The following is a 21,645-nucleotide window of genomic DNA, read 5'->3' on the forward strand; positions in this document are numbered from 1 at the left end:
ATGTGTAATTCATGAATGATTTTTGTATGTAAAGGTGACGTGTTCATCAGACATCAACATTAGATACTCTTTCAAAGAGGTCAATATTGTCCATTTCTCGATTGCAAGGCTAACCCATCCCGAACTGCGGCCCGCTTAGGACTGGGTTGGATTGCTATTTTATTGATCCTTTAATTAAAAGGATCAACCCGTCCTAATTCATTTAACTCTCTAGCCTATTAGGGTTGTCCAACCTATTTTGATAGCTCTACAATCAGGAATCGAATTATACAAATTTTGAATTTATACAAATCAAACTAATAGTAAAAATTTTTAAAAAAATTATAACAACAAATTGATAATTTTTCTATATAACTTTAAGTAATGCCCAAAACAACCTCACTTCATTCTTTAGTGCTTTGTTTCTTTTGGAAAAACACATAAATAAATGTCATTACTTGTTATTTCTTCTTTTCCTCTATTCCTAGGTATTGATCTCTAGTATAAAATTGATAAATCATAAATAACATAAATTTGTGCCAACCAAATATATTTTGACATATTTAAAACCTTACTTACTTTAGAAAAATAATGACTATGTGTTTACATTTTTTTTTTTGGTTGAATCGCAAGTTTGAGCCTTAAAAATCTAAAAGATACAAGTAGAAAGTATTTTATTTCATTTATTTAAATTATAGAATTCAAACATGAATATTAAACACCAGATGATCATGAAAGTAACAAGTTTCTTTTTGTCTTCTTACTAAAAAAAAATTAATAACATCATGACACGGAAATTTTCTGATAGTATAATACAAATTTTAGGTAGAATAACGTGAATTTACGAATATATCTGAATAACGTTGAAATCAAGAAAGCAAGCTAGTAGAACTTTTTCGTCATTGGACAATTGTACATGTCACTCCTCCCCTCTCCCTTCTCTTGATATAAATTTACTCTTATCACGTGTTTACACCAAACCTAATTTTTTTGCCATCCTGCTCTTCTTCCTCCTCCTCGTGCTCCTCCGCCTCTTCCTCTTTTTATAAAGAGGTAGTGGTTTCGTATCGAAATTTTCTCCAATCCCGAGACGACATATACACTTCTTTTTATATCCTTTCTTAAAAAACATACATGGAAAATTAATCACCAGATAGATGACTCATTTCCCTTTTTGATTTAATCATCTGGTATTCAGTATTCAAATGGCACGATAATCAATCTTTGTGCATAAGGCGGGGGTCTCTTCATATCGAAAATTCTCCAATTAAGAACTCTGATTAAGAATGATGAGTCATCAATTTTGGCAAATTAAAACAATTAAGGTCATCCCTAGAAAGTGGAAAGTGGTAAAAAAAGCATCAATCTTTAAGAAAAAGATTAAATCAATTTGGGAAAAAATTAGAGTTTGTTCAAATGAAAAATTTAAGAAGTACAAGAAGTTATCCACAAAAAATGTTTCTCAAGAATTGCAAGTTGTTAATTCTGAGACTGTAAATGTAATTAGTGGTGATGATTCAGATTTAGTTTCATTGAAGATTAGCATTTTGGGTGATTGTCAAATTGGGAAAACAAGTTTTGTGGTAAGTTTTATGAATTTTTTTAAATTAATTTCTTCATTTATAATTTATTTTTTATGTTTAATCATTCTATATCTATGAATATCTCTATTTTATGAATTCGAATCGAAGATGTTCTAGTTAAGAGTCTTGGTTTACTTCACCAGTTGATACATGTTGTTATTTTGATCGACTAATTTAAGTTCATGAAGTATCATACTTGTTTAAAAAATTTATCTTTTTCTGATTCGAACTTAAGATTTTTATTTTTGTTTTACCATTTCCTACTTGCTTGAATATTTGAATTTACTTAGAGTTAGATCCATCTTGAATGATTTTATTTTTTTTTTACAAAATTAATAATAAAATTGCTTTTCTACCTTTTATAATTAAAAAGAAAAAGAAAAATTCACACCATATAGACATTATCTTTGAGTTTAAAATTTCACAAAAAATTCTCGATAATATCCTTGGAGTTTCACTTGTGATATTTAAAACTTCAGAACAATGATTATTTTTCAGTACAATATGTAGAAGTGAATAAACGTTATTTCTGTAACGTCTTCCTAGCATTCGTTTTTTTTTTTTTCATCTTATGATTTGAAAACCTTAGACCATTAATTAAATCAAGAGTGGAAAAATCTCATCTATCCCATTATACATTTTTATAAATATTTATATATGATTTGTTTCATTCTTTTATATATATAATATTTTATTTACTCTTTCACTTGGATTTATTTTATTTATTTTTTTATTTAGGCAAAATATGTGGGTGATGAACAAGAAAAGAAGAGCTTGCAAATGAATGGATTAAATTTAATGGAAAAAATATTAGTCATTGAAGGTGCTAGAATTGCATTTACAATTTGGGATGTTGGAGGTACATTATTATTATTATTATTAATATTATCATTATTATTATTATTAGTATTAGTAGTAGTAGTATTTAATTATATATTTGATTAACATGTATATTATGTTAATTGTTTATTTAATTCAAAAAATAAATAAATTATACAGGTGATCATAGTTCATATGAAATAATTCCAATTGCTTGTAAAGATGCTGTTGCAATTCTCTTCATGTTTGATCTTAATTGTAGAAGTTCATTGAACAGGTATCTTCTTCATTTTTATTTCCTCATTATTTTTTTTTTATCGCGTAATTATTGATAAATTTTTATTTTGATTCTTATGATATATATAAGTAAGTATATTTAATTTAATATATAATTTTGATACATTTATCAGTTTATGTATAAATTATGTTGGTCCTTCAGTTTCAATTTTATTTGATTGAACATGATTTTTTTAAAAGGAAGATTTTGAAAATTATAGCCTTGAGTTCAAGGCGTGTAACTTATAATTATAGTTAGTCGAGTTAACAGAAGAATGAAATAGGAGGGATCAGAGAGGAGAGAGCGATATACTCTAAATTCGGATGTCAAAGAGTTTTAGAAACGAGTAAGAAGAATTTTTATTTTTTTTACTTATTTATTCGGATTAAAAATAAAATATAATATAATATTTGTGTGATTATAAAACTTTTTGACATTTACACATAAAAGCATACCATAACATTTATTTATGGCTATAATTATAGTGTTAAACATTATTTGAAATAAAGGTAATATATTTCAGATTATTTTTATATTTATATTTTACCCTGAAATATGAATAATAGTAAAAACCTAATATATAACATATACGTTTAGTCAAATATTACAAGAATAAATAATAGTATTTATTGATATTTCAAGGACTAAAAATACAATTTTTGAACAATTATCACTATTTTCATGTCTGTTTAGTTAAAAACTTTTTTTTAATCACTAATTAACTTTTTATTTTCGATCCTTTTTTTTTTTTGGGTAATTGCAGTGTTAAATATTGGTACATTCAAGCAAGAAAATGGAATAAGGTGAGAAACTTTTGACTTCTATTTCACATTATTACTTTTATTTTCTTGAAAAGAGAAAACTTTCAAATTCGTAATACGTCTTAGATTCAAGTTTTAAAAACAGAGAAATCTTGATTAAAAAACTATACATATCGTGACTCTGAATTAGTGGATGTTCTAAATAGCATGTTTTGAATACTATGTAATTATTTAGATTTTTCTATTTTTAATAAGAGGTCTCAGATTTTAATCATGAAAGAAAAAATCTTTAATCTTTGATAGTTAGCCGGTTACACATCTCTTGCATGGTAGCATGCTTGTGTGTGAGCTTGGTTTCGCGAATCTAAATTAGTCCAGAATGAACAAGTGAGTTTTGGATACGATAAGTTAAACAAAATCCTTATATTTTAAATAAATTGTCTCAATATGTATCCTACAAGTAGAGTATTTTATGGTGGAGATCCTTACACGTCACGAATCTGAATTAGTTGGGTTTGATTCAGACATTTCAAATATCGAAGGGTTGAAAAAAAAGTTACAAGGTAATTTATTTTTGTTATGTAAATATCTTGATACGTGGAGTTATTCGATACTTGTTGTGGTAATAATAAAAATAGTGATATTATAGGTTTGATGATTTTATTTATTTATTTTGCAGAGTGCTATTCCCATACTAATTGGGACAAAATTTGATGATTTTGTTCAACTTCCTTTAGATATTCAATGGACTATTGTCTCTCAGGTACCACCAATTTCATAAATGTTGCACTTAGTATAGTTTGTTGCGAGTTTGATATTTACTTTGAAGCATCATTAATCAAAAATTTATACGGCGTAAGTATCGTTAATAGGTAAAGCATCACTATCAAAATAAATTTATTTTTGGATTACTGTCGAGACTTCTGATAAAGGATAGTATGATCATATCATCTAATCATAACTCTTGATGGATAAGGTGTACTAATATTTATATTTTAATTACCAGTTTCAAATTCGAAAATAATTTTTTTTTTAACGGGAAACAACTTTCTCTTAACGAATCTATCGTTAAACTTATAGTTCGTTTATACTCATATTTTTAATGAAACTTCAACATGAAATTTGAATTATGTTTGTAGGCAAGAACATATGCAAAGGCAATGAAAGCAACTCTATTTTTCTCAAGTGCAACTCATAACATCAATGTGAATAAGATCTTCAAATTCATTATGGCAAAGCTCTTTAACTTGCCTTGGACTGTCCAAAGAAATCTCACCATTGGTGAGCCCATTATTGACTTCTAGAGATCCAAGAAGACATTGGTGTGTGAGTGGAGAAGAGTAGACAGGCGGGTGGGACCATGTATCGTCATTTCAAACTGTGGTTTGATTGTTATGATGTAAAAGTCTGATATTTAAGTGGAGAAGGATAGAGCGAGGAGATTTTTATCTACTGAATTTCAAATTGTGATCTAGTTGTTATGTGTATGTCATGAGCTCAAATCTTGGTACTAGTAAAAACCTGATACATAAGTAGAGAATGGGAACGAGAACGACCTTATTATCTATTGAATTTCAAATCGTGGTCTAGATGCTACGTGTATGTTACGAGTTTGGAAGCTTGATATTTTAGTGGAGAAAGGGTAAAAAGACAAACTCACTATCTACTGAGTTTCAAGTGTGATATCATCCTCCTATAAATTGTAGGAGTTTAGTAAAACGAAAGAAATTTCAAATAAAAGGATCAAAAATCTTTTATAGGAAAAAAGAGAAAATAAAATCTGAAAGCTCTATCAGTCCGTTGTTCATCGACAACATCCTTTGTGCGTCCTTCAAACCACAGGAGCGCCTAGAGCCCATAGGAGTAAAGCTCATTTTCCTTTCAAGGTAAAACAACACGTGAAAAAGGACCGACTCGAATACCATCATAAAATAGTAAAAAAAAAAACATGACAAATTTTAGTGATGAGAACTTAATCCAACACACCAAATCATTAGATTCAGTTTTTATAACAAAACAATGATAGGAAAAGATAAATATTCATTACTTGAGGGAAATGTGAGTGCACATTCACTAGTTATGGCCTGATAAACAATTTTACACAATCCCATTTATGAGGGAACTAAGAGCTTATAAACAAACTAGAACAAACCATCCAAGAATCATGGAGGCTATGGAACCAAAATTTCCATTAACAATGCCCAAATCTCGAGCACATTACACGATTTTAGCTGAAAACTTGCAATGGCTAGTGTGCTGGTAAACAAGGCCTAACAAATGTTTGATCGTTTGTGAATGAACGCGTCCAACATCAAGCCAGTCGATGCAAATGACACCTCTATCTAGCATTTTAGCGAGACTTTCATCATGCTGAATTCTCGTGAAGCAGTACATACTCTCGGCTGCAAATTTTTCCAACAACACATTAATGCAAAATCTAGGAGTGTAAATAAAGTATCAAGCGCAAACTCATTCAGGCAAAGAGTGTAAATGAAAGAATATAGAAAACAATCTAATTCAAATTGATGTGATCAAACTCCAAAATCATATTAAGTTCTGTGAGAAATTGCATTTATGATAAAATTAGCAATTGGAGTCCATGATGTTGATGGAAATCGATATGAAATGAAGTACGCAATGACAAGGATTTAAAATTAAAAGAAAAAGAATAGCAAGAAGATTGAAGCATAGCTCAGTAAACAGAAACTTATCCAGACAATCATAACTTTTAGAAGATAAAAATGAAGCATGTAAATTCAAGCAACTGATAAAGTTGGTGAAAGCAACTTACCTACTATTACCAAACTTAAGGGTATCCTTTTCAAATAGTTCATAGTATCTCTCAGGCTCAATCCGGTTTTCCTATAAATAAAAGTGAGGGTCATTGAGCCATATGGAAACCAATCATTACATAACCTTCTACGCAAAGAGACGAGAAATGCAAATCATGACTCACATTAATGAAAGTACCATTAGTGCTTCCAAGATCCATTACGTATGGCCTATATAGACCCAATAAACAAGCAATTGTCAGTGAGGTATATGTAGAGAATATATGTCACAAACTTGCACCAAACAACCGAGCACCACAGTCTCACCTTACTTGCTTTGATGAAGTACCGTCGGGTTTGTCCTTCTCAACTTGCCTATAATCCAAATGACCAAAAAATAAAAGGTCAAATGAACTGTAAAATACTGAAGTTGAATAAATCAGTACTTAAGATTATATCGTACCGGTACTGGAGGACAGCATGTTGCTTGCTGCAAGATGGGTGATCTGTGGGAACGTCTGCAACCCTCCTTTCTCTCCCAAAAAGATAACAGCTTTGGCGATGAACATATAGAGGATCTATAACACATGGAAAATTCATTATCTAGATCATTTACAATTACCACTAAATATCCAAGAGGGGAGTGAGATAAGAGTAAAGGACAGTAACCCAATGGCGGGAACTAAGTGATGCCACCATTACAATATTCATACAGAAGTTGATTTTTTTTTTGGAGGGGCGGTGGGGATGTATGGATGTTGAAACCAATTGAATATGCAGACAGATTGAAGGAAGATAAATTCTCGATTTACAGAGAACTGCACCAAATGAATAATATAAGATATAGTACCTCCATTTAGAATGTCACAGTTTCCATCTTGATCCTGACAAATCCACTTTTACGATTTAAAATTAAAAGTCCATAGCACCAACCCTCACTAACATCCGTATATCACAAGCTTAATGTTTTTCCAGCTCGACAAAACATGTTCAGCCAACATATTTCGGGTTAATTAGACATCCTCTCCTGTAGTTACTATGTAACTGTGTCATGCTCCCATCTAGTTTAAGAAATGTAAGACTACCCTTCTACTTTAACATGTGGCTATAGTATAGCAAAGCTTTTTATGGTATGATAATAAGGACCAAGATATTGGCGACTCCAGAGTGTTTCTTTATCCTTATTTCTCAAGGAAGGGAAAATTGTAAGATCATGGAAAGTCACAACCTCAGACATATTATATATAATTGGATAAAATGCATTAATCAGTTTATAAAAATACAAGAAAAGACATAAAAGAAAGTCATCGGGGTGATTGGGTCGATTTGTTCTCAAAAAAATATACCATCCTATGCAACTCCTAGCAAATACAGGCTTCTGGAAATATACAAACTAAGAGGAGGATCATTTAGTTTCATTAAACTACTGGGTATGTCATGTAGTTCTATCATATCTCATCTTTAAAGACAAGCAAAAGTCAGCTAGGACGTTGAACTTGACATAAATCTACGACTACCACTTGAATTAAGAGGCAGTATCAGGTGTAATGGATGTCATCTATAGGGTTATGTTTTTACCAACCACATTATAAAGAACAAAAATATATCAGTAGGCAGTCCGCCAAAAAAAAGGAATGCATGTGTCCTTGGTAGGTGCACATGATACTTATAATGATTAATGCATCTCAATAAGCAGGCTTCCCACCACTATATCAAATAAATAGAAAGAAGCACATGTAGTCAAATTTGCACAAGTACAATGTGATAGTTACTGGCGAAGGACACCACAATTTGTGAATATGCATAGAAGACATTTGTTGTATTTTAATATTACGAGATGTACTAAAATAAAATTATAAAAAGAAATGGAGCCATTTATGGAGCAATTCATAAAAAAGATACACTATGACGTAAGAATGAATAAATAGAAGGATCAAGAAAATTTACCATTAAGGACTTCACCGCCCTTAAAAACATACAAGCGCCATCTTATGTCGGGTTTTCTAGCATCTGGTGGCTCATTGAAGAGAAGTGTTATGCCTGGCATGGAACAGCATACAATGAGGAAAGGTAGATATAATAAAGAGGTGTATTCTCTTTGTTAGTTGACAAACACGAAACCAAGATATGCCTTATGTCCTCTCATGCTCGAAGGGCAAAATATCCTATAGTACACAAGTTCTTCATTTTCTTTCCAACCGCTTCTCTTTAAGGACATCCATAGTGTATCTTAACAGTTAAGATCATGTTAGCAGTAATATGATCAATCCAAACCTTATTAAGTTTTGATGGGATCAAGCTTGTAATGTTACACAGTGGTGAGGCCTAGAGCAACCCACGCTCGAAAGACTCATGGGTTCACTTGATAGAACTTCATACATACAGCAAAATATAGCTTTGACTTTCATTAATTTGTTGGAAGCAAGGCATATACATCAAGATTATGCAAGTTTAGCACCAAAACCCACTTCAAAATCAATATGTATGGTCTTTCCATACCATACAGCAAATAATGATTTTGTAGAATATAAATGAACTTTTCTTAGGAAAAATGAATGAATTAATAACTTCCCTTTGGTTCAGAAAATATTCTCCAAAGCCATGAAGCCCATCAAGGTAGAGTTGTTTACCAGCGTGAGATCTTTTTATGAGATTACAGGAATAAGCTCCCTGAGCAGATTACCCAAAAATCCACTGAAAGTTTGAATGTACTAACTCTCGGGAGAGAAATGTAATATAACTTGCAAAAGAAGTGACTGCAATAAGAATGTACATTCATTCATCAATTTAAAGACTTAAGCACTTTAGTTACTAGCCATTACCTCTTACTCGATTAGTTTCTGCTGCAAGCTTTCCAGAGAGCTCAAACGAAGGCTTATCCTGTACATCATAGCACCAATAACTAATATTACTACAATCATCAAATAAAGCTACTAATCAGAACGCAGTAAGATAAACATATCTGCAAAACAACAATCAGTTAAAGTGTGAATAAACATAGATTATCGTCACCCCTACATAAGAAAGGACTCCCTTTTTCTTTGTAATTTAAAACAAAAATGAAGGAAATAGTGGGTCTAAATTTAATGTAATGAAACTCAAGGTAATTTGCGAAGAAATAATACTTTATTTTTAGCTTCCAAGGCCTCCTCAGCTTCCATCATTTTAGATAAGGAGTCATCTTCACCATTCCTGCACAAGCAAAATAATACTTATTAGCAATTCAAGATATATATTTTTCATAAAATTTCAAGTCTATAATCAGGCACATCATGAAAACAAGCCAGATGTTTACGAATTAGAAATCTTTGCACCAACTTAAACTCTTAAAGAGAGAGCCAATACTTTGGCAGTAAGCAGCAGCATTCATACAACAAAATCACTATATTGTCCCGCTAAGCACAGTACTTTATGGCTTAAAGAAATTTCAGAATCAATTTCTCTATGGGGACATATGTGAAGTAGTAAATTGAAAAGTCACATGACTAATGAGATTATAGAGCTAAGTGCCTAGTATATGTTAACATTAATTCATTACTACCGTCCATCACCAGTACAACAGGAAAAAGGACCCTGAGATTTACTGCCCAAATTCACATTGTTTAACAGACTAGTACAAATATTTAAACTCCTTTCAACTAAGATTCATGTAAGCTTTCTACAAAGGAAACATTCCAGTATGTTGGGAATATTTGTTGCACCATTCACCAGGATTCAAAAGTTAAATTCATCAGATAATGTAAATTTAATACAGAAAATATGTAATTCAGTAATTGTGATGCTTTCTCCTCCAGACTAACCTTGCAGACACATAACAATTTATTTAACCTTTTTTCTATTAAAACAAATATAATTGTGCTAACTCCTTGAATGCAAGTAAAATTATTCATAAGAGGGATTGGAGCAAGTCTAAGCCCATCTTGCACAAACAAGCATGAGAAAAAATGATAATTTACTCCAGAGTGTTCAGAGTTCATCAAAGCATGTGTGTGTGTGTCCCTTCCAATGACATCAACACAGTAAAAAAAGAAAAGTATTACAAACTAAATTTACTCAATTAATACTCTGATCAAGAGATAAGGCAGCAACTCACCTGAGTTCATCTCTCGTTAAGTTTGTTACCTGCAAACAGAAGCACCCAATAAGAACTCAATTTTAAAACTAAAGTGAAGTGTAAGCTGTCTTATTACACGGATGCATCAATTAAATGATAAATTTCCTGAAGTTGCATAGGGGTCTTTCATGTGTAAGACCTAGATAGTAGATAAACTCGTACAGAAATTAGGCATGGCATGTTATTGCAATTCAGAACCTACAAATATTTTCTGCTATATTGTTCAGGTGGATAAGTACAGCAATTTTAGTTTTTTAAACATCTCATCCATTTGAATGTATTTGCCTGACCAACATACTATTTACAAAGGTACTCGAAAAAGAAAAAAAGAGAAAAAAGGAACCTAAATCATTGTTCAAGAGCAGAGGAAACCTCAAGAAGATTAAGTACAAGAGAATATTAGATAAACATCAACCATATTTTCTTGCTTGAAATCTTTAATTATTACCCTGCTTTCCCAGTCTTAAACTGGAGATTAATAAAATGCAAGGAAAACTCAGTAGTGAATGTCAAAGGAGCATAATTAGTTTTTAAGGTTAATCATAGGCAAATGAAATGCAGACATGGTTTGTCTCATATAAATAAAGGTTACTTAATGCGATCGAATATCACCAGACACCTCAGAATGTGCTCTACTATCAGCTGCTACAGGTGATCTTGATCTGTGCCGACTTCTATGCTGACGTTCTGAAAGTGAAGCTGATAGACCATTTCTCGACTTATACGATCCATTATCCTTTGAGTCCTTTCCTGATTTTGTCTCTCTCTTTTCGATTTGCATCACTCTATCAGAATCCTTATGTGCCGCCCTATCACTAGCTCTCCCATGGTTTTTTTCAGGCTCCCGCTCCCTCGACTTCTCTACAGCTTCTCGATCTGCTCTCCTTAGTCTCTTTGTTCGTGGTGAGGGTGAACGAGATTCAGGTAACATTCTGTCAGAATCTTTTTCTCTATGTGTAGCCCTATCACTAGCTCTCCCATGATTTTTTTCAGGCTCCCGTTCCCTTGGCTTTTCTTCAGCTTCTCGTTCTGCTCTTCTTAGTCTCTTTGTTCGTGGTGAGGGTGAGCGAGATTCAGGCAACATTTTGTCAGAATCCTTTTCCCTATATGTAGCCCTATCATTAGATCTCCTGTGATTCTTCTCCGGATCCCGCTCCCTCAATTTTTCTTCAGTCTCTCGTTCTGCTCTCCTCAGTCTTTTTGTTCGTGGTGAGGGTGAGCGCTGTTCAGGAGACTGCAACTTGGCACGTTTAGGAGACCTGGCTCGGCCTGAAGATTTCTCTCCCTGTAACAACTTTGAATCCGGAGACCTTGACTTAGCTCGTTTGAAGGACTTCATGCGACTTGAGGGTTTCTCTCTGACTGGGGAGTCAGATGCAGGGGAGATTGATTTTCTGCGCTTTGGGGATTTATTTCGACTAGAAGGCTTCTCTCGAGCAGGTGAAAGAGGAACAGGAGATCTTGACCTTGCACGTCTTGAAGGCTTCTCTGCTACAGCTGAACTTGCAGCATGTGAACTCCTTTTATGAGCAGGTGACCTTTCCCTGCGTGAAGGGCTCCTCCTGCGAGGAGATCCACGACCCCTGGCAGGTGATCTAGAGGCGCTGCGCCCCATTATAGAGGTTGACTGGGCAGATGAATCTTGGCAAAAACTAAAAAAAATATAGGATTAATACTCCAGAAACACCCAGAAGCAAAATCAAATCAAAATTATTTGACAAGAAGTACAAAAACCATCACTCTTTCAGACACCCTATCCATTTCAAGCAATTAAACAACAAAAAGACTAATTCTTTAACACTATTAAGTTTTTGAAAGAACTAACACACATGCACAAATTACATTTTGCACAATATGCTTTCATATCCTGAACAAATATAACACTCCTTTTGTTTTGATTTACATGATACTCATACAGTATGTAACTTTCACTACTTTTCAAGCTTCATTTTTATATTTTGATGCCACTTCTTCCCTAACAAACAACATCGCACCATTATTCTGATAAGTTCTTCTACAACCACTTGATAAAACAGCGACAACATCGTCAATGTAATCCCACAAACTGGATCTGAATAGGATAGGATGTTGGTTTTGTTTGACAATCCCTACATCAGTATTATTTCTTATTGATTGTATTTCATTATAAAATATTATTAGGGGGAGGGGATACTACATTGCTTTCCACCTAATGTGAAAGGTGAACAATAGATACCTACTTCAAGATTATATATGTTTTATGACAACCATACTTCAAGATTATATATGTACAAGAGATAATTATAACAAATTTACATATTATTGAAGAAATTCAAATAGAATCAATTTATAAGGAGAAAAGTAAGACAAATTTTTTTTTAGTCAAACTCAAATTAAGTAACAAGGCTTTTAAGTTTAGGATTGACAAATCTATTTTATATTTCCTAAAACTTTAATCTGAAGGAGCTATCACTCCAAAATACTTCATAATCATCACAAATTCGCATATCTGAAACAATCAACATTCTAACCTCAATAAATGAAATTTTTTTATAAAAAAATATCAATGCGTTACAATTTCAGCTCCATAACCTCACAGAAATAAAACAAAAGTAAAGTAATTACTTCTCTTTGAAAATTTAAGCCTCATATAACTAATGCACGTGTGCGCAAGCCAATTTCTTTACATTCAATTTAATCAAATTTTCATGATAAACAATAATGTTAAGAGTTTCCGAGTATAGAATGTACACAGATTTTATACTTTACATTTTTGAGTACATAGAGTTTGTTTCCAATAAAAACTCAACTCAAATGAGCTTTAATCACATGATAAAAGATCAACAACAACAACATTGCCAAAGTTAAGAGATTCCTACCTTTTGAGTTCGTAGAGTTTGTTTTCAATAAAAACTCAACTCAAATGAGCTTTAATCACATGATAAAAGATCAACAACAACAACATTGCCAATGTTAAGAGATTCCTACCTTTCGAGTCGATAGAGTTTGTTTCCAATAAAAACTCAACTCAAATGAGATTAAATCACATGATAAAACAACAACAACAACATTTTCAGTGTATATGAAAACCAAATTGCAAAAATTACATCGATTATGAAAACCGAAGTTAACAAAAATGAAATGCTAAAAAGTAATTCATTAGCTAATTGCTTGTATGAAGATTGCAATACATGTATAGTTCATAAGCATAAAATGTAGAGTTTTACCTAAAGCTGAAGAGGATTAGGGTTTGCCGCGCATTGAAAAGTTGGAAGAAAAGAAAAACTCAGAAACCAGAAGAGTAAAGGATAGTGATGAATGAAAATCTCGGATCTTCGAGTTTTTGGGCTTTAGTTTCTAATGGGCTTCTAGGCCACTTTATGTTACATGTTGGGCTTTGAATATTATTCAAAAAAATAAAAATAGAAATTTATTCGAAAAAATACGCGGATAAACAAACAAACATATATATATATAATTTGCAATCAGAAATTACCTGAAAAATTTAGGTTTTGAGAGAGACCCTTTATAGATTCGGATAATTGTCTAGCAAAATAGAGAGAAAGTAAATTAGAGAAAAGGAAAAATTACATAAATTAATACATTTTTAAAAGTAATTACTGATTTTAGCGATACTTTTTGTTTATTACCATTTATAGCAATATTGTGATAAATCTGTAATATGTATTAAAAGTGAATTGTGTATTTAATATATTTGAATTATAATTGTTTTTGAAATATATTATGTTTGTTTGGTAAAAAATTATCACATTGTATTATAAGTGTATTAAAATGTGTGATGAATGTATTATCCATATTAAAACTAGTATTATATTTGAATAATAAATTTATCTTTGTAATATGTATTAAACTTGTATTATAAATGAATTAAAAATGATCAAGTGAAAAAAAATACTATTGCTGTAAATGATAAATAATTTTTTATTATAGTATATTTATGTAAGTTTCTCTTCATGTAACATGTTGGGCTTTGAATATTATTCGAAAAATAGAAAATAGAAATTTATTTAAAAAAATACACGGATAAACAAATATATACCATCAAAAATTACCTGAAAAATTAGGGTTTTGAGAGAGACCCTTTACATATTCGAATAAGTGTCGAGCAAAACAGAGAGAAAATTAACCGACCATTCGGGTTTTGGGCTTATGTTGGTTGAGGACTTGGGCCTCATTTATATTCAATTGGGTCTTACACTTTTTGGGAAAACTTACATAAATATATTATAATAAAAAAATATTTATCATTTATAGCAATAATATTTTTTCACTTGATCACTTTTGTTTCAAAGATAATACAAGTTTAATATATATTACAAAGAACAATTTATTATTCACATATAATACAAATTTTAATGATGAATAATACACTTATCACACATTTTAATACACTTATAATACAATATGACAATTTTTTACCAAACAAACATGATATCTTTAAAAAAAAACAATTAAAATTCATACATATTGCGTACATAATTCACTTTTAATACATATTACAGATTTAACACAGCATTGCTATAAATGGTAATAAACAAAAAGTATCGCTAAAATCAGTAATTATTTTTTAAAATGTATTAATTTATGTAATTTTTCCTACTCTATCCCTATTCTTTTCCAAAAAGAAATATTTACATAAATATACTATGATAAAAGAATATTTACCATTTATAACAATAATAATTTTTTTCACTTGATCAGTTTTAATTCATTTATAATACAAGTTTAATACATATTACAAAGAACAATTTATTATTTCCATATAATACAAGTTTCAATGATGGATAATACCTTTTCCACACATTTTAATACATTTATAGTACAATGTGTCAATTTTTTACCAAACAAACATAATATATTTCAAACGGAAAAGAGCCTAAAATATTTTTGAAGTATTGAAAATGATACAAAATTACCCTTCATCCACCTATAGGTTCGGAATATCCTTCCCACCCACCTACTGGCTCCAAAATATCATTGTCATTCACCTTTGGGTTCAAAATTAACCACTTATTTAACGGTTTTAAATTTAAACTATTTATAATTTTTTTTAAATACTTGACACTCAACTATTTATATAATTTAACTTGTTAGTATAATTTATAAATCAATCCACTACCCACTCATTACTAATTAAACGGCATCAAATTATTAAACCCGTCGAAAATATCTACAAATGTAATTATCATACATTAAAATGTCTCAATAAAAATTACCGTTAAACTTAAAAGTCTGATTATGTTCATCTTAATTATTCTTTCGTCACAATTATGTGATGTTACTTCATAGATAACTTTTTTTAAAATAATATATTAAAGATTTTAATAAATCATAAATATTTATAAAATTATATTTGAAAAAATACATGAATTAATTCGGGATGTATTACTTCTTTAGCTTTAATCATAAATTTCGAATTCAAGCTTGAAAGAGAATCCTATTGAAAGTGTCCTCCTAAATAAGCGGCTCGACTTAAATTTAATTGGAGCTTCAATTCGGACTCGAATAATTTTGGATGTCATTTTCAGGAATCTATAATTTCGTCGTGTTTTAGTTGTGTTTTATGGCGATTTTGATATTAATTGATTTTCTAATTGGGTGTGGTCTAGTTAGTAATGAGTTGGTTTAAAAATTATATTAATAAATTAAATTAGTGTGAAGTATTTTAAAAAATATTTAAAAATTTTAGTTTTAAAATCGCTAAATATGTGGTCGATTTTGAACACAGAGGTGGATGACAAGGTATTTTGGAGCCAATAGGTTGATAGGAAGGGTATTTTGGAGCCAATAAATGGATGGTGGATAATTTTGTACCATTTCCAATACTTCGAGCGTATTTTAGGCCCTTTTCCATATTTTAAAAAACAATTATAATTCATATACATTGCATACATAATTCACTTTTTATTTATATTGCAGATTTTACATAATATTGTTATAAATGATAATAAATAAAAAGTATCGCTAAAATCAGTAATTATTTATTGAAAATGTACGAATTTATGTAATTTTTCCGCTACGAATCGCCATTAGCAAAAATGTAGCTACGAAGTTTAATTAAATTAATTTAGTGGCTATTTGTGAGACTTTCTCAATTTATTTTACTTTATTTTGAAGAGCGTTATATGTACATAATACGTTGCTGAGCATTTTTTTTCAATCCATTCATCTCGAATCATCTATTAATGATCTCAAAATTTAGGCATAAGATTTTCTTAATGTTTTGAGTTTTTGATATATTGTTCAAATGAACAATTCATATTTACAGCACGTCGATTTTTAAAGTTGAGTTTAAGAAAAAGGAAGACGAAAACAACGAAGAAATGGAAAATTGAGAAAAAGAAGTGATTAATGATCGGAATAAGAAAATATTAAATTTTCATTCACTTGCAATTAAAAAAAATGTCAAATTATCTTAGTAAAAATTGGATTATTAACTCGATACACTGTATCTTTTATTTGTTGATACGTAATCTCATGCATCAATAATATCAAGGATAAAACTGTATTAGAAATGTGGATACAACCTACGAGTACAACTACTATAAAAGATCAGATAAATGAAGAATGAGAAGAAATAAAGTTTCTCGTTGATTGAGGATAAATTATTCTATGATTAATTATCTCGAGATAAATTATTTCAAGGTAGTTATCACACCATAAATATGGGATAAAAATAACATAACGACAATCTCAAAATAACCAATCACGAAACAAATTATCCTTTGATTTGAGACAAGTCATTCTAAAATTAATTTCGATATTTATTATCTCTTATCCTATTGTCAAACTAGCATTAAATTTTTTAATAAAACAAAATACACTTGTTTAAATACAATTTTAAAATATTTTAAATTTTCCTTTCAAAATAAATAAATAAATCTAAAAGTTAAATTAGCATTGAATCAAAACGAGCCACGTATTCATAAAATTCCATGGTGTCCTCCCCACCACCCCTATTTAAAATACCAAAAGTGAAATTCAATTTTTATTTAAAACTTTTCATCCAAACATGGCCTTCTCCTCCACCGTATCTCCGAAACATTGCCGCCTTTCCTCCGCCGCTTCCTCCTCCTCCTCCTTTCCTAAATTCCAAATACCCCTCAAAATCAACAACATTACACCTTGCCACTCCTCCTCAAAGTTTCCTCCTTCCATTGTCTGTGTTCTTACAGAAAAGCAATCAATGGCGGCTCAGGCGGTTGATGAACCGGCGGCTATTCAACGTCCCGATTCGTTCGGCCGATTCGGAAAATTTGGGGGGAAATACGTGCCTGAAACTCTAATGCACGCACTTGATGAGCTCGAGACAGCTTTCAAATCACTCGCTACCGATGAAGCTTTTCAGGTTCTCGGAAATGAACTTTGTTTTAATTTGCATAAATTTCAAATTGATGATTGTAGTAGTATTGAAATGTAGATTTTCAGGTTCTAGAAGTTTATTTTTGTTTCTATTGATTTTTGTTGCATAAATTTACGAATTGGTGATTTGATTTCATTTGCCTTATAAGACAAATTGTTAAGTAGTATTGAAATGAAATGGTTCTATAGAGTGGAAAGGTGGAATGGATAAGTGTAGTTTAATATTGATTGGCGATATTTGATATCATTTACTTGGTTGTTATTATTGTAAACTTAATTATACTTAAACCCTGCATTCTATCAATGAATATGTTAGAGAAGTTGAACAGGAGACGTCTGGTTGATTGTGCAATGAATAGCAATAGTTTCAGGAATTAGTGTTTTGATATCAAAAAACCAGTTTCAGGATTTAGTGCTGTATCATTAGATCTTCCCCCTTTTTCTAGATAGGGGATCCTTAACTAGCTTGGGATTGGGAGAAAGAAGTGGTATGCATCTAGCAGTCTCTCTTGCATTTTTGTAAAGAGTCTGCTCTCACATCTGGAATGGAGACCTATAGATCAGCAAAAGAGCAGCTTTACCATTGTGCTAAAGCTTGCTCTCATTATTGTTGCTAAAAAGAAAAGTAAGCTACATATAAGCTGTAAGGATTCTCTTAATGGTGTGAGTCCTTTTGGGAAAAACCACGCAGGCTTGACCCAATGCGGACAATATCATCACCATGTTAAGAGTATTTGTGGGATGGTTTAGCCCAACAACTATCTGGTCTGAGAACCGGGGCAATGGGTGCCCTAAATTCCTCTTTAACTGTTAGTCCATCAAGTCATCAGCCTTGATTAACTAAGTGCTGATAATGTAATATATGAGTCTTTTTACCTCTGGAATATATGGATCCATGTAAGGCTGAATATTCAACTGGCAATTGCAATTTCCTTTCTTCAATAGTTTTGTTTCCCTGAACTGGTATTTTATGTGGTGAGCTTGAAACAGAAGGTATATTGCTATGACAAGAGAAGCTTCTCAAGCATAGCCGTTATCAAATTACAATATGGGAAACCTTTGTTGGATTCTTAACACCGTTCAAGTCTTCTGAAAAAAGCAATTTTTGTCATGGCCTTTTCTTTTCGTAAACAACTCTCTTTTTGTTCTTTTTTCAATCCTGTTCGTTGTGAAGGCCTGTGATGTCCCATATAAAATGTCTAATTCTTTTAACTGATTTCTGTTGTCTGCAGAAAGAGCTAGATGGAATATTAAGAGATTATGTAGGCAGAGAGAGTCCCCTTTATTTTGCAGAGCGACTTACTGAGCACTACAAACGTCCGAATGGCGAAGGGCCACTGATCTACTTGAAAAGGGAGGATCTTAACCACACTGGTGCCCACAAAATTAATAATGCGGTTGCCCAAGCTTTGCTTGCCAAGCGCTTGGGCAAGAAACGCATCATTGCTGAGACGGGGGCAGGTCAGCATGGTGTTGCCACTGCTACTGTTTGTGCTCGTTTTGGTTTGGAATGCATTATCTATATGGGTGCGCAAGATATGGAGAGACAAGCACTAAACGTCTTCAGAATGCGCCTGCTTGGAGCTGAGGTTTGTTTCCTACATTATGAGTTATGTGTTTGTTTTTAGCTTGCTTAATGGAGAACATGTAAAGTATGCAAATAATTTATGGACCAACTCTGCTGTTCTATGGTATTCATCAGCGTCATGTTGCTGTTTATATTGTGTGATGACTTCGACATATTCACTTAGATGCATTTTCTCTGTGCATACATATGTGTGTATCCCAAATTGAATGGCAACCTTTCTTTTTTAGTCTGTCCCACATTAATGTTCATTTTCCTCATAAAAAGTACTTTTCTAACATGTTATACTAATAAATAAGGAGGAAACATAAGCTAATAAGGAAATATTGTTTGCTTTTTCAAAGCTACTCTCTTATATTTTCTGAAAAAGAGGGAGCATCTGACATCTTCTCCCAACCAATATAAAACAATTCGATCCTACAACTCCTATAATCAATAACCGAGTCTATTGAACTAGGAAATTCAATTTTGTTCGAAGGGAGTACATTTTTTGTTGCATTTGATGCTTATTGAAATTCTGATGTGGTAAGTGCACTCCATAGTTTCAGTAACCAAAAGCTTAAGTTCCCAATACTGTAAATGGGAGGAATGAGTATACGATAAATTGAGTTTGATGTAGAGCATATCATGTGGATGGTTATCGATATTGATAAGGATATGGTGGTCCTTTTTTAAAATCCATGAATGAGCCTAATAGATACAAATGCAAGGAAGAAATCTCCCTGGAAATTGCATTCTGCAACAGTTGTGGAATCCCAAGTGTGTTAGCTGGGACTTATCTGAAGGACGTACAAATATTTACATAGTATCAATAAAAATGCAAAGAAGTATTTTATCAGACGGTTACTTTTGGCTTCATTTCTTCCTCTTTGGTACCCGTCTAACTAACTATGGCTTCTCTATTTAACAGGGATTATCAGAGTCTCAAAGAGTATTAGACCAGTTTTTATAATTTGATAAAAAAGAATAATATCAAACCATTTTTCTATCGAGTTGCTGGCATTTCTTGACTACATTTTCCATAATTTACATGCAGGTTAGAGCAGTTCACTCTGGGACTGCTACACTCAAGGATGCCACTTCAGAGGCTATAAGGGATTGGGTTACAAATGTTGAGACAACTCATTACATACTTGGATCTGTTGCAGGCCCGCATCCGTACCCCATGATGGTAAGAGACTTCCATGCAGTGATTGGCAAAGAAACAAGGAAGCAAGCATTGGAAAAATGGGGTGGGAAACCAGACGTGCTTGTCGCATGTATTGGTGGAGGCTCAAATGCTATGGGACTGTTCCATGAGTTTGTTGATGATGAAGATGTTAGGTTGATTGGGGTAGAAGCTGCCGGTTTTGGTGTTGATAGTGGAAAACATGCTGCAACTTTGACAAAGGGAGAGGTTGGAGTACTGCATGGAGCTATGAGCTACCTGCTGCAAGATGAAGATGGACAAATAGTTGAGCCCCATTCTATCAGCGCTGGGTAATAACTTCTTTTTTCGGTCATGGAAGTGTCTTATTTGTTAGTTTTAGCAGGTCATTCGATAGCAGATCTTTACATCTCACCGGTCCGTTTTCATTTCTCTTTTCTTCTCCTCCTTATGACTTGCCAGACTGGATTACCCTGGAGTTGGTCCAGAGCATAGCTTTTTGAAAGACTTAGGACGGGCAGAGTATTATAGCATTACTGATGAGGAGGCTTTAGAAGGTAACTGTTGACTTCTCTAATAATTCCTGATTCTAATCTTGGTTTCTGCTTCGGTTGCATCTGAATTCACGCGTTTTAGACTTCATCTTACAATTAAGTCAAAGTAATACAAAATGGCTTGCACATGTTTTTTGCCTATGTTGCTTAGACCCTCCAGAATGTTGTTGCACCCACCCGTGTTAGATCCTCCAAAGACGCACAACTTTAGAGAATCCGACACACACCTAATGACATAGGTTTTGACTTTCATCATTGCATCTTCCTGTAATGTTTCAAGTTTCACTAAAGTTCTCTTCCTGTGTCGATCTTCATTTGCAGCCTTCAAGCGATTGTCTCGGTTAGAGGGCATTATTCCTGCACTGGAAACATCTCATGCACTGGCTTACTTGGAGAAGTTGTGCCCTACTCTACCCAATGGAACTAGGGTGGTGCTTAACTGCAGTGGCAGAGGAGATAAAGATGTTCAGACAGCTATTAAGTATTTGAAGGTTTAATTTGAATCCATTTTGGATTCATTTTGTACTTTAGGTAACTGAGTGAAACAAATTTGTTGTATTGGTAAAAAATATGCCCATTCTGATGAATAAAACATTTTTCTTGTAAGTTTATATTGGATCTGCTTGTTCACACTAGAAAAACTTAATAACCAGAGATTCCAGCCTCCTTTATCCCAACTTGAAATATGAACAA

At 32.2% G+C, this 21,645-nt stretch overlaps 3 protein-coding genes across 3 annotated transcripts; 2 read left to right on the top strand and 1 right to left on the bottom strand.

Annotated features, from left to right (window-relative positions):
- The first annotated feature begins 683 nt into the window (after window positions 1–683).
- Window positions 684–5,783, top strand: LOC104649486 (septum-promoting GTP-binding protein 1). The gene is made up of 6 exons (XM_010328866.4): window positions 684–1,562; window positions 2,301–2,421; window positions 2,562–2,658; window positions 3,422–3,461; window positions 4,099–4,182; window positions 4,559–5,783. Exons 1-6 carry the CDS (start codon window positions 1,266–1,268, stop codon window positions 4,721–4,723), a joined length of 804 nt encoding a protein of 267 aa, XP_010327168.1. The 5' UTR covers window positions 684–1,265; the 3' UTR covers window positions 4,724–5,783.
- Window positions 5,440–13,614, bottom strand: LOC101248430 (FHA domain-containing protein). The gene is made up of 11 exons (NM_001347204.1): window positions 13,511–13,614; window positions 10,924–11,956; window positions 10,284–10,312; window positions 9,316–9,382; window positions 9,013–9,070; window positions 8,138–8,230; window positions 6,654–6,768; window positions 6,518–6,565; window positions 6,376–6,421; window positions 6,211–6,281; window positions 5,440–5,821 (listed from the first exon to the last, which is right to left on the bottom strand). Exons 2-11 carry the CDS (start codon window positions 11,917–11,919, stop codon window positions 5,785–5,787), a joined length of 1,560 nt encoding a protein of 519 aa, NP_001334133.1. The 5' UTR covers window positions 11,920–11,956; window positions 13,511–13,614; the 3' UTR covers window positions 5,440–5,784.
- A 3,597-nt stretch (window positions 13,615–17,211) lies between these two features.
- Window positions 17,212–21,563, top strand: LOC101256529 (tryptophan synthase beta chain 1). The gene is made up of 5 exons (XM_004248265.5): window positions 17,212–17,652; window positions 18,899–19,255; window positions 20,288–20,730; window positions 20,861–20,955; window positions 21,274–21,563. The coding sequence occupies exons 1-5, from the start codon at window positions 17,317–17,319 to the stop codon at window positions 21,447–21,449; spliced, it is 1,407 nt and encodes a 468-aa protein (XP_004248313.1). The 5' UTR covers window positions 17,212–17,316; the 3' UTR covers window positions 21,450–21,563.
- Window positions 21,564–21,645: the final 82 nt, after the last annotated feature.

This window comes from Solanum lycopersicum, chromosome 10, assembly GCF_036512215.1.
Source record: "Solanum lycopersicum chromosome 10, SLM_r2.1".
NCBI lineage: Eukaryota > Viridiplantae > Streptophyta > Magnoliopsida > Solanales > Solanaceae > Solanum > Solanum lycopersicum.

Excerpts from the sequence above, each read along its gene's own strand:
- LOC104649486 (XM_010328866.4), top strand. The coding sequence starts at position 1,266 with ATGATGAGTCATCAATTTTGGCAAATTAAAACAATTAAGGTCATCCCT. Across the intron at positions 2,659-3,421 it reads TGTAGAAGTTCATTGAACAG|TGTTAAATATTGGTACATTC; the intron begins GTATCTTCTTCA and ends GGGTAATTGCAG. Across the intron at positions 3,462-4,098 it reads AAGCAAGAAAATGGAATAAG|AGTGCTATTCCCATACTAAT; the intron begins GTGAGAAACTTT and ends TTTATTTTGCAG.
- LOC101248430 (NM_001347204.1), bottom strand. The coding sequence starts at position 11,919 with ATGGGGCGCAGCGCCTCTAGATCACCTGCCAGGGGTCGTGGATCTCCT. Across the intron at positions 8,231-9,012 it reads AGAAACTAATCGAGTAAGAG|GCATAACACTTCTCTTCAAT; the intron begins GTAATGGCTAGT and ends GTTCCATGCCAG. Across the intron at positions 6,769-8,137 it reads GGGCGGTGAAGTCCTTAATG|ATCCTCTATATGTTCATCGC; the intron begins GTAAATTTTCTT and ends CATGTGTTATAG.
- LOC101256529 (XM_004248265.5), top strand. The coding sequence starts at position 17,317 with ATGGCCTTCTCCTCCACCGTATCTCCGAAACATTGCCGCCTTTCCTCC. Across the intron at positions 17,653-18,898 it reads CTACCGATGAAGCTTTTCAG|AAAGAGCTAGATGGAATATT; the intron begins GTTCTCGGAAAT and ends TGTTGTCTGCAG. Across the intron at positions 20,956-21,273 it reads TGATGAGGAGGCTTTAGAAG|CCTTCAAGCGATTGTCTCGG; the intron begins GTAACTGTTGAC and ends CTTCATTTGCAG.